The sequence below is a fragment of the Emydura macquarii genome, unplaced genomic scaffold (assembly GCF_026122565.2).
Source record: "Emydura macquarii macquarii isolate MOO-44397 ecotype Brisbane River unplaced genomic scaffold, CSIRO-AGI_Emac_v2 contig_1254, whole genome shotgun sequence".
NCBI classification, from domain to species: Eukaryota; Metazoa; Chordata; order Testudines; family Chelidae; genus Emydura; species Emydura macquarii.
In genome coordinates this window covers 2,826,598-2,838,650 of record NW_027131391.1, presented here as the reverse complement: position 1 = coordinate 2,838,650, position 12,053 = coordinate 2,826,598, and the positions used below count along the sequence as shown (strand labels likewise).

The 12,053-nt window shown below is 43.9% G+C and overlaps 1 protein-coding gene across 1 annotated transcript in view; it reads right to left on the bottom strand.

Annotated features, from left to right (window-relative positions):
- GCN1 (GCN1 activator of EIF2AK4) overlaps positions 1 to 12,053 on the bottom strand; it is a 54,863-nt gene extending 42,810 nt beyond the window's left edge. Inside the window, exons 1-14 of the mRNA XM_067550108.1 lie at positions 12,032 to 12,053; positions 8,400 to 8,502; positions 6,698 to 6,761; positions 5,859 to 5,990; positions 4,933 to 5,041; positions 4,079 to 4,177; positions 3,858 to 3,992; positions 3,321 to 3,389; positions 3,125 to 3,233; positions 2,616 to 2,690; positions 1,838 to 1,966; positions 1,563 to 1,613; positions 973 to 1,071; positions 554 to 727 (exon numbers count right to left, since the gene is read on the bottom strand). Coding sequence (XP_067406209.1) covers positions 554 to 727; positions 973 to 1,071; positions 1,563 to 1,613; positions 1,838 to 1,966; positions 2,616 to 2,690; positions 3,125 to 3,233; positions 3,321 to 3,389; positions 3,858 to 3,992; positions 4,079 to 4,177; positions 4,933 to 5,041; positions 5,859 to 5,990; positions 6,698 to 6,761; positions 8,400 to 8,502; positions 12,032 to 12,052 — 1,369 coding nt within the window. The 5' untranslated portion in view covers position 12,053. The remainder of the gene's footprint in view (positions 1 to 553; positions 728 to 972; positions 1,072 to 1,562; positions 1,614 to 1,837; positions 1,967 to 2,615; positions 2,691 to 3,124; positions 3,234 to 3,320; positions 3,390 to 3,857; positions 3,993 to 4,078; positions 4,178 to 4,932; positions 5,042 to 5,858; positions 5,991 to 6,697; positions 6,762 to 8,399; positions 8,503 to 12,031) is intronic.

Sequence of the window (12,053 nt, the reverse complement as noted above, 5' to 3'; positions counted from 1 at the left end):
CAACAACCTCAGGGGTCTGCCCACATGGGTCTCATTGCAGGATCATGGCCCTGGTAACTAATTTAGTTCTTAAAAGTACTTTCTTTCTGACCTCATCACAGACAGATTCCTGATAGCTCCTACTACAAGAGAAATGCAGGGTTTACTTAAAAAGCCCAAATTCAGTCACACTCACAATGAGAAAATGAAGGCATTTCCACAGCATCTGTATTATATTTGCATGTATTACTCAGCTATGCCAACACAGATCATCTTTTTGGTTTATACACGCTCAGTAACAGTGGATTTATTTAAATGTATGTTATATATTTTATTTAGACTACAGAGGCTGTTATTCTACAGTATGGGGGATCAAATTTTGGGTCCACACTGGTGAGGGCCAGTGAAAGCAATTCTCAAAGCAGCACCAAAAGTTTGGGGTTTCTGAAGACCTTTATTTGCCACAAAGAATCGATCTATATCCCGGCAGTGATCACTTTACACTAGAAGCATGAGATTCAATTACCTTTCTGTTACCCTGCATAACCATGAGAGTTATGATCATAAAGTTTACCTTTGAAAGAGGCTAGCATGCATTGCAGGTAGGCATGTCTCACAGCTGAAGTAGAGGTTTTAAGGGTGAAGGCTTTCTTTAACCACTCTACAAGCTTCTTGGGAACTTCTGTGGTGAACCGATTACACCAGAGAGCAAGGACAGAGACTGCATGTACCAAAGTGCCTTCATGGACTGTGAAGAAATGTGGAGAAAGTCAACATAGCTATCTCAAACCCATGAATGCATTGACAAGACAGCCAGGTAAGAAGGAAGATGCTGCTTTATCAGTACAGAATGAGGGTCTACACACAACAGGTCCTATAACTCAATAGTTGTGTATTAGACTTATCGTCTGCTAAATATGCTCTGCACCAAAATCCTGCTCTGGCTTGAATTAAGCGTGCCAGGATCCAGAACAAAGAAAACTGTGTCCTCACCTTCTTGTTGCAGGAAAGGAATGAAAAGTTCAGCCATGGTTCCACTCAGAGCTTGACTTGAAGATCCAGAAACCGCATGATGACTAAAACTGCCAATCCCTAAAACCATAAAAACACTCCCTGGTTAGGCCCTACTATAAGAATTACTGCAAACCAAACAATGTAGACTACAACTGACACCTCGAAGCTCAATCCCATTCATCCCTGCCTGTCCAAATTTCACTCCATCACTGCACCAGTTCTGGATTTAGCCATCCATCAAGTTCTGTAGCTGCAAGAACTCTCTTTAAATTTCAATCAATGCTGCTATCACCAAATCCTCTCTTCTTTGCCTACACATTTTAAAGCTTTCTGAATTTTCACTGGTCTCTAAATAGCCACCAACAGCCACCAACCTACTTAAAGAGCAGAAGGCTATTAGCCTGCAGGCAATACTACGTACCATTACCCAAGCCCCTCTAGTCAGGGCTGGTTAAGAATTACTGGGTTGGGAGTGCTCAGCCCAGACACTGAAGGCTCAAGTACTCAACTTGCTGCTAAATCTGTTCCACTATAGAATGAGCCTCTCTACTTTCTTCCAGTATCCTTACCTGAAAGGACGCTTATCTTCTGAGCCACAACTGTCAGTTTCCCCTCTGAACCTGTCAACAAAAAACAGGGTGGTGAGAGAGTTGGTAGGAAGCAACCTAACTGGGACCATTATTAAGTGCATGGTCAATGAGAGAGAGAAACTATTTTACCAAAAAACAGCTCAGCCTTCCATTTTATCCAAACCGTGCTGGCTCTATTCAAGTTACAGCTGATATACTCCTCAAAGCAAGCAAACTTTAGCTGATCTCCACTGATTAACTCATCAGTTACTTACCCCCCAGGATGGCAAACAAGTGTCTCCCCAGTGACTCCACAACCGATGGATCACTGCACTGCCGAGCCAGATTCTTTAAAGCCACCACTGCTTCATCCATCAGTTGTGGACTGTTGGATTTCAGTTGACCTAAAAATAGAATGTGCAAGCTAAGAATTACTCAAGAACTATGCACATCGCCTCAACAGGGTGTGGCATCATTTTTGTGCAAGCCATGAGGCCTGTCTTAGCTTCTGGCCAAGTGAGAATTTCCTCCCTTCCATTTTGGCACGGCACATAATCAATATTGTTACTATTAACTCTGCAGTTCTACAGCAGTTTACAGATATTAACAAATTTACACTCCACTCCTCAGAGATTGGAATGATACTCCCCTATTTTACAGATGGAGATACTGAGGCACAGGAAAATGAAGTGAATTGCTCTATGTTACAAAGCTAGTCTGTAGCAGGGCTGGAAAGAGAAGCCAAGGCTGTTAACTTCCTATTCTGTGCCTTACCCCAAAAGCAGCCATCATCCTGCTACTAAACCACTTTGCACAACAGGCTTCAGGCAACCGCAAGATAGCTAGAACCGAAACCCCAGTTCTTTTCAGAAGTGGGATGTGTAATATTTCAATTCCATAGCATAGCATTGCCTCCCACCCACAATGATAAGGACAGCTTCATAATCAAGAATGGCACTAACAATACAGCAATCACAAACACACAGGTACAGTCAGAGTTGTAGGGAGTCCTGCTAAGAATCTGTCAACCCATCCAGAGGTCATGGCACTTACTGGCCAGTCCTTTCACGATGTCCACAGCATATTGGCTGAGATCAAGGGTCACAGATGCTAGCAAGCAGGAGATCGCTGGGGACAGAAAAGAGGTTATGGTGTTAATCAACAGCTGGCTTTTAGCCTTGCAGTAACCCTCACCACAGTCCAAGCTATCAGAGACCATTAGAGAGAAGTTGCTGCCATGAGAAGAGGAAAGAAAACCACAGAAACTGCATCCAATGGACAAATTTACTCAGGAATATTCTACACACTCAGCTTTGGAATTCTGTTCCCTGCAAGCAGTAGATACCGCATATCCAACCATCAGGATCACATCACAAATGCTGCTTCTCCACATCCACCCCCTTCGGAGCAAGCCATCCTGCCACCTCGTTCTGCTCACAGGCTAAGAATCCTGCCTGAGCACAGTCCAATGGCTGGCACTCTCCTGTTACCCACACCAACTCCTGAACTCCAGGTAACAGCTCTTCACGCCCCCACCCCTTGTAACTTTACAGAAAACTCACTTTCAATCACATTCTCAGGGCTACGCAGCAGGGACTTCTGCAGAGTTGGTAAAACCAAGTCCTTGAATTCAGAGTGAGACACATATCGGAGGAGGGGGGCACAGTTATCCTGTAGAGAGAACACAGTCAGGCACCAAGCATAGCACCAAACATTATACAAGGGACAGAAGCATAAACAGGGTCATGTCTCTCTCACCAGCAAGTGCTTCTGAGGTTTTGTCTTACTCATCACGATGGTCTTCATGTAGAAATCCAGAAGGGCACTCTGAAAAAGCAGAGCACCAGTTACAGTCATGTCACAACTTGCTCATACTACCTGAATGCCAGGAGGGAGCCAGAGGTCACGCCCCATCTGGTTTCCCTCCAACACACATAGCCCCATTCAAGTTGAATTTCAGTTTCATTACCACCCATCTTCCATCCTGAACACAAGAAATCCACAGAGAACTAGATGCTCAGCTCCATTCCTGAAATGGGGATATAGAGATGGGGGAAGCAGACATCTCAGCCATCTCCCTAAGAGCAAGAGATACACTGAAGAGCTGAGTGAGCCAATGGTCTCCCTGAACACAACTCAGACCAGGATACTAGTGCTTCAATCAGAGCAATCTCACTTTACTATCAGACGGACAGATGTAAAGCATAAGCCTTACTGTAACATTTCTCCCCCTTTGTAATGGAAAATCATTTTGATTATTATGGAGGAGAAAGAGGAGCCAGTGTTCTTATTTACCTTGTGTCTGTTAACAACATCCATCTCTTTCTGGCTTGTGCAGAACTGCACCAGACACCCCAGCATTGCAGTGTAGCTCTGGTTTGGTTCTAGACCAAGAATGATAGAGAGGTACTGATCCACCAGCCCTGGATTCTGTTGAGAAGAACCATAAGATACATTAACTCAAGTGACACTAGAAAAGTGAGTGAATAAAGTCACACTCTGTCAAACCATGTCACCTCTTTCCAAAGTCTGTTCAATTTCTTCACAGCCCCATCCACTGCATGCTTGTGAGAACCACCCAGGACTTCTAATAGAAGCAAACACTGGACTTCCACCTGCCAAGAGAAACAGGAAAAGACACATTCACACACTGACTTATCACAAAGACGTCTCACTTGAGAAAGAAATAGACGACATCAATTAACTTTGAGCAAGGCTTCTAGGATCTCCATCAGCAACTTCCTCACCACAAATGACTTTAAATAGGACTTCAAGTAAATTTTCATGTGAGCGTTGTTAAGAGAGCAGCAGTTTCACATCTCCAATTGATACCGTATTCCAAGGTGACAGGAATAAGGTCTATAGGACAGACCAACCAACTGAGAGAAAATAAAGTGAAAGGCTTCTTTACATCATCCCAAAATGTGGAATGACTGGCAACCTGCTCAGGAGACACCCAGGATGAGACCAGCACAGGGTACTGAAGGTTGGGATTCGGCTGCATTACTAACAGGCCTGGGAGGGTATCCAAGACTAGAAGAATTTTGTCACAGGTCCAGACAGCAGTATACAGAGCACATATACCTGGCCCTAGCCACGACTATTAATCTCACACTCGATACCTCCTGCCTCTTCTACCAGAACAGGGAAGACCAAAAAATAGTAGCAAGTATATACAGTAAACAAAGGGAAGAGAAAGGTCCCACGAATGTGGGTTTTAATGTAACACCAGCTGTTACAATCACCACTACCGAGCCCAGAGGCACATTCAGGATTGTTCACATGAGCCTGGAAATACAAGACAATACTTCAAAGCACCTTTCTTATCCCTGAGTGGCAATATACCTTTCCAGAGCACATTGGTACCCACCAGCTTTTTCCACGTTTCTCCTTCTCTCTTGTCACGTGTTGGGAAGACTGTGCGCACAAGCAAACAAATCCAGGAGAGAGCCAGCAAAGCTGCAGATCCGCTGCTCTTGCTGTCACAAAAAGGGGAAAAGGAGTAAATCTAGAGAGATTGCTCAGCGTTTTTAACCCAGGACACATACATTAATAGGCCCAAACTGGAAAATGTCACTTTGCTAGTGAAGCAACTTCACTGGAGAAAAATAGCTGAAATCTCAGGTTTTAAATCAACTCTTAGCACCACTAATGGTGCTTTTTAAACATTCAGAATCCTCTGAACACTACACAGGCCAAACTGTGCCTTCTGGAAACATCAGATCACCATATGAGAAAGAACACACCACAGAATCAAACCCAAAGCGGATTCTTAGGACTTTGTTACCCTAACGTTCATAATAAAGTCTTGGAATTAAGCAGTTGAACACCAGATGGACTGGCATCCCTTTCCTGGTCATTTCAGAGGTCATTCCCTCATAAAGCAGCTTAAACTCAGTTGCCCTGTACTTGAAGGCTACTGAAAGGAAACTGTAATCCAACACAACCCTGCTACCTGAATTCCACTAGAATTAGGCCTCTCCCTTCCCAATGGGCATTCAGTGTGCTGTGTCTGCACAAAGAAGTCCTAGCTGCAGTACTCTTCAAGCAGAGAGTCAAAACAGGCTTCAGGAGAAGTTTCTGAATCACCCTCTTGGAAACAATGATGCTTCTATGGCAAGATGGTTGGAGTGGTAAACAAGAATAAAATACAAACCATCAGCAACCTTCCCTAATTCTGCCTGGAAAAGTAAGAGTTAACCCTTCTCAGCGGTAAAGCTTCCATTCTAGATGCAACCAGCAGCATTTCAGGAAACGGCTTCATGCAAAGCAATGGGAATATTAGCCCGCCCTTACCTTGGAACTCCAGCCTTGCCACTGATCCCTGAAGACTGCAGAGACTGCAGAAGGTTTTTAGCTGTTGCTTCCGGCTGGGATTCTGCAAGCTGTTGGAGCGCTGATTGCAGGGCTCTGCGGGATGCTGCATCTCTATAGGGAAAGAAAAACATCTTCTGTAAATGTTACAAATCTTGTCAGTGTTTCATATACTAAATTCTAGATTCCACACAGAGGGTTCTGCCTCCTCTTCTCATCAGTCCGGCCAACAGCCTTATCATTCCAACAGGCAAAGAAAGCTCTGTATCATTTATATTCATGGCACAATGCCCCATTCCCTACCTCAACAGACAGCCTGATCTGACCAGAGGGAACACCACCACACTTCTCATCTCATGAAACAAGATTAACAAGGAATTCTGGCAGGTCCACGGGGGATTTTCCAACCACTTCTTTACTACAGATCACAGTTTAAATCTAACCCAAAATTGCTCAGTTACAGTTTGATCCTGCAACTGACAGAGCTCTGCCAGGGGACAGGGATGCACTCGTGCACAGTGAAGTGCAGGATCAAGATGTTAATTTGTTTTTAATTAGAAAACACCCATTTTCATTATTTGGTGTTGTAATACATGTTTTACTACTGTAACCCACAGGACTAGCCTGCTAGCAAGGCTAGTCCCATTGGCTACACTAGAGAAACTAAATTTTGGACCTACATTACTGGACAGCGGTCTTCTATGACAAATCTCTCTCTATATATATATACTACAGTCCACATCAACACAGTTTCCATATGGAAGATACTACAGTCAAGTCCAACTACCAGATATGCAGCCTTCCAAGCCCCACGTACTCACCTGTAACGATGCAGGGTGAGGCAGAATAGTTTGCAAAGACCTTTAACTGCACTCTCTGGCAGATCTGAAATAAATTGAGTTCCAAAGTGTTTATTTGCAAATCATCACTAAGGCCCCAATCCTGCAAACATGCACATGTTTCATTTTACTACTGTGAGTAGCCCCACTGATACCAATGAAACTATTCAAGATAGTAAAGTTAAGCATCTGTGTCAGTGTTCGCAGGAGCAGGGCCCAAGTCTGACTGATTGTCATGACAAAAAATGGGAGTCAGAATTTTAATTTTTAGAAGCTGAAAAAAAAATCAGAGCACACAATACTTCAATATTAAGTTGTTTATCATGAAAGATTGTGAGAAAAGTAAAGACCTTATTTTTAAAAAACTCATTTTAACCATTTAATAAATTTTAAATTATTTCAGAGCATTTAAAAATCCCATACTCCACTACTCTGGACAAATATAAAGCTACATTTGCACTTGTAATGGTTCATGGAGCAGTCTTATTTAGTAACCAACTGGCCAGGGTGACAAAGAGCATGACTTTTATACAAAAAAATTCAAAAAGCCATGACTGTGACAAACGAACAACTTTGGAGCTTGCTCTTTCCATCAATTTGAATGAAGTTTGGATCAGGTCCTTAATCATGATCTCATACGAATATGCCAGGACACTCCTTCAATGGGAATATTTAATAATGAGGAATCCCACTTTACATCTTCACTTCTCATCTGAGATACTTGTAGGCCTTTCTGGACCCTTTGGCATAACTAACAGTGTGAACCAAAGCCTGCGAACCAGAGTAGCCTGGCCTTGGCACACCTAACACAAAGTAAGCACATTCCTGACCTGTGAGCATGGTATAGGAGCACCCAGAGTTCTCAAGTAACAGCGTAACACATTCCTAGGAGATAGTACAGGAACACACCGACCCCTCATAAGATAAGGATGGGATGACAGGATAATGAATGGGGATGTTTTGTTTGAACTAGCAGGCACGAGGTGCAGGACAGTAACAAAACACATATGGAATGTAATACGTAACTTGTTTGTATCAGTGTATAAAAGGACAAGGCATAGGAGGAGCAACTTTGCACTCGTCATGGGGACTGCATCCTGGTGTGCTGACTGAGCGGTTGCCTTGTCATGGGCCTACATGTGTTACTGCACCTGTAGCTCCTATGGGGCACTAGTACCATGCTTTGTCAACAATAAATCTGACTGAGCGCCTTCGCCACCGAGCTGAGCCTGTGGTCTTTCCTTATGAATAACATCAAGGTCTGCTGGTGTTTAGAGCTTGGGGGGCAGAGGGGCCAGAAAAACGGGCAAAATCCTCAGGACCAGCAAGCCATTCTAGTGTGTACATGTCTATTCATGTACATACACAAACACACACCCCTTGTTAGAATTGCTTATGAGGGAAAGCACACACTCCTATGCCTATAGCCCTATGGCCTCAAATAAAAAGGCCACAAATTTCATAGCTCTTTTTAAATTAAGTGCACTGCAGGGGTTCCCAGATTGTGGTAAATGTACCATGGATGGTACATCAGCTTGACGTTTCATCCATTCACTTCAGGTTTTTTTCAAAAAGTGGCATATGAACCAATGAAGTTTGGGAGCCATTCCTTTAGCATACCCATTCCACACACACTATGAAAGAAATAGCATCCAAATGCTTTAATTAGATAGAATACAAATACCTTGCCCAGTGACGCATCTTCCCAGTTCATTGAGGATCTCTCTTCGCTCCTTCACACTGGCTGTGGTCACTTTTACAGCAAACCTCTTCAGTGTATCAGAAACCTAAAATAGCCATTCATACACACAAGAAAAGTTATTACTCTCTTGTCAACATCAACTTATGGACTGCACAACCAGGACAAATAAGCACCAGGAAAGGGAGACTGCCCTTTTGCAGACAGCCACCTCCTCTTACTAAATTGACCGGTGTGGTTAGAGACAGTGATCCAAACCACCATGGTACATGGCAAGCCAATAACTGCTGCATGTACCCATGAAGGGAGAGAATTACCTGTGTATCACACAAGGTAAAGCTCCTCTACTTGTGTTTGATAACACAAAATCTTTCATATGTACAGTAGGATGACCATTCTCTCGTTTTCAACTTATGTGGCACTGCATCCTCACTCAATAATATACAGTACCATTAGATTCCAATTACTCTTTTATAAAGTGGACATACTATACTTACAATGCAATGTGTCTCACGTGAATCATTCAAGGAACCAATAAAATCAATTGCCTAGTACATGTGATCTTTAAAAGTTGAAAAATTTACGCTAGAATTGAATGCAGACCTTTTGCTTTCCAATGGTGCAGTTTAATCCCTAGACCACAATCACTCACTCAAGGGGAACTTCCACCATGAGATGGTCTATACCGCAGGCTTAATTCCATATGTTGAGTGTTTCTCTTATGATTTCATACTGTCAATTGCAATGACATTATGTAAAAGGACTAACAAATGAAAGGGCACCTTAACAGACTCCAGTCACATGTTCATGGAGTTTGTGTGGGTTAGTCTCCTTTTAAACTGAAATGTCTACCAGGTTTAAAAAGTCACACCCTAGTTATAAAAAACTCTTTCCTATGTTATCAACCCCAGAGGAGATAAGATCGTTAAATGTTTTGTGTCAATAATTTACTTTTCACCATTTATGCTGTCTACTTTTTACACCTAACCCAGCTTCAGAAGTAGAATGAGACCACTCAGTTTCACTTTGGTGCATAATCAGTTTCACTTTTCATACAGTAGCACCATGGTGTGGTGTCTGAATTGAAAACACTGCAGGAGAATGTTCAGATCCATTCCCAGTAATAATGTTTCCTTTTTTTTTTAGATGTATTAAAACATTAATATTAAAATTTTATAAAATATGAATGAAAAACATTTTTATTCTAGGCTGACAGCAGGGCTTGGCACATCTGGTGGCATGTAGCAACTGATGTAGTGTCGATTTCCTGCATTTGCAGGCATCCTGAAACAGTAGATGCGTGTAAACTGCCTAAATATAAAATCCCAACCCCAGCACAGAGCCTGAGCAGTCCTAACCTGCTTTATGTAAAATATTCCAGTTTCAGCACTGGAATAGCCTCCATACTGCCTGCATCTCCACAATATAGGGAGAAGTGCCTTGATCCACAGCCCAAACTCCTGCTATACTGGGGCACACAGGGAACACAAATGAACTGTGTCCTGCACTCCAAGGAACACACGCATCCCCTTCATGCACTCCCCAAATCCTGATCCATCTCCTCCAAAGCGGAACTCCACTGGTTTTGTAATAAAAGGTCCCTTCATATGCATGGAAATGGCAGGATTTGCTCTTGAGAAGTTTGAATTGTCTCCATCCATCTCAATGAAGCTTTTCTGTCTGTGTGCGAGACCCAACAAAATTACTGACTGGAATTTCCAGGAGATTCCTAATCACACACCCCAACCCATTCAGCCATTCTAACCCGTGCTCTCTTCAAGGATGAGCAAAAAGTAGGGTACGTCTTCTGGCTAGCAACCTACAGGATTTGTTGAGAAACAGAGGTTGTTGACATTAACTATTCCTCAGCCTACCAGTTAAGGTACGAATATGTGAGAAATTATTTTTTAAAAAACTTGCAATTGTTAAAGGCAAAACCAAGATGTCTAGTAGGTACTGCTGCTGATTGACCATAGACAGGTGTGAGACAGCCCTTTAAAAAGAATACACCAGTTTTCAGACACTTGGGATAATTTTAAATCTGCATTATATTCCTGTGGTTCCCAACTGATCCACTAACTTTACATGAAAGGCAGAAGCGACCTATTCCTGCTCTCAATGATGCAGAGCCATCGTGCAAGGTGTCATGCACCAATGCGCGTTCTTTTTATTAAGAATTATAAGACAACGGTTCCATGAAAAAAGAGAAGTCTAAACATATACATATCAAGACAGATGTTTTTGTTAATGAAGACCTGATCCTGGAGGGGCTCTCTGAGGCAACCTCCATAAAATAATGGAAAGTACATCACTAAAAGCATAAGGAGACAAGAGGAAAATATTGTAACAAATCGAAGACCAGCTAAGAACTGCATGGTTGTCACTCTTCAACACATCACAGCCATTCAGAATTTCACAGCAATTTGAGGGATAGAACTTATTCTTCTGCTCCTAAAGAGTAAACCCCTACCACTTGAATTAAATGATATATTTTCATTAGCTGTTGGACATAAAGGGTCTGACACACAGTGGAGCAGTTCTGATTCCACCTAAAAAATAGCTGAGCATGCACAAGTTTCATTACAATAGCTTATATGGTTAAAAATGGAATAAATCTTTTTATTATGTATACAATTTATTAGGGAAGTCCATTAAATTAAAATTTACTGATTTTTTTAAAACCTACTCATATTCCAAACAGCACTCAAGACTGGTGTAACTGGAAGACTAAAGAAAATATTTATCTGTATTTTTCACTTTGTGGTTTTGATATCTCTTCCCACAGTCTGTTTCACCAATTCCCTTACAGAAACCGTCACTTTCATCTCCCATTTGTGTGAAGGTTTTATAGAGGGCAACAAGAACAGTTGTTTAAAAGATATAATAAGGTGACCATAAAGCCACAAGAATTGAGAGGGTCTCAGTGGCTAGGGTTGTGCCCAAGGCTACTTAGCTGGGGAAGAGCTGGCTGCTTTTTTGGAAACTGACTAGATTTCAACTTGATCGAGACCTTTTTAACACTGAGGTGGACAACTAGCCTGGCCCAGCAGGACAGACAGGCTCATCCCGGCTCTGAAGCTCAGACAGCTCCCGTCCCACAGAGCCACTGGCGAGGTAGTCACACACGACTCCCGTCCCGTCCCATCCCGTCCCCTCCCCTGCGCAGGGCGCGTCGGCTGCTCGATCCCTAGCGGGGACGGGGCGAGAGCAGGCCGGGCTCGCACCGCGACACGAGGCTAGCTGGGGCCGGCTAGGGCAGCCGGCCTGGGAGCCCCAGACTCGCTCCGCCTGTCACGGGACTAGAGGAGGGGACAGGCCTGCGCTCGGCCGGGCTGGCTGCACGGGACGGAAGGACGCGGGGGGCTGACCAGGGGCCGGCGCCCAGCGAGGGACGGGGCTGACGCGACTGCCACGTCCCTTCGCCCCGTGACAGGGGCCGAATCACGGGCGGCACCGCCGCCTCCTCCTCGTGACGCAGCCGCCTGAGAGGAGCCCAGCTAAAAGACCGAGCCGCGGAGACAGCCAGCCCCGGAGCAGAGCCTCCGCCGCGGCCAAGCCGCCAGAGCGGCGTTCCCTCAGCCGCCTCCACCCCCCGGGGCCCAGCCCCCCGCACTCACCTGCGGCGTGTCGGTCGCCATC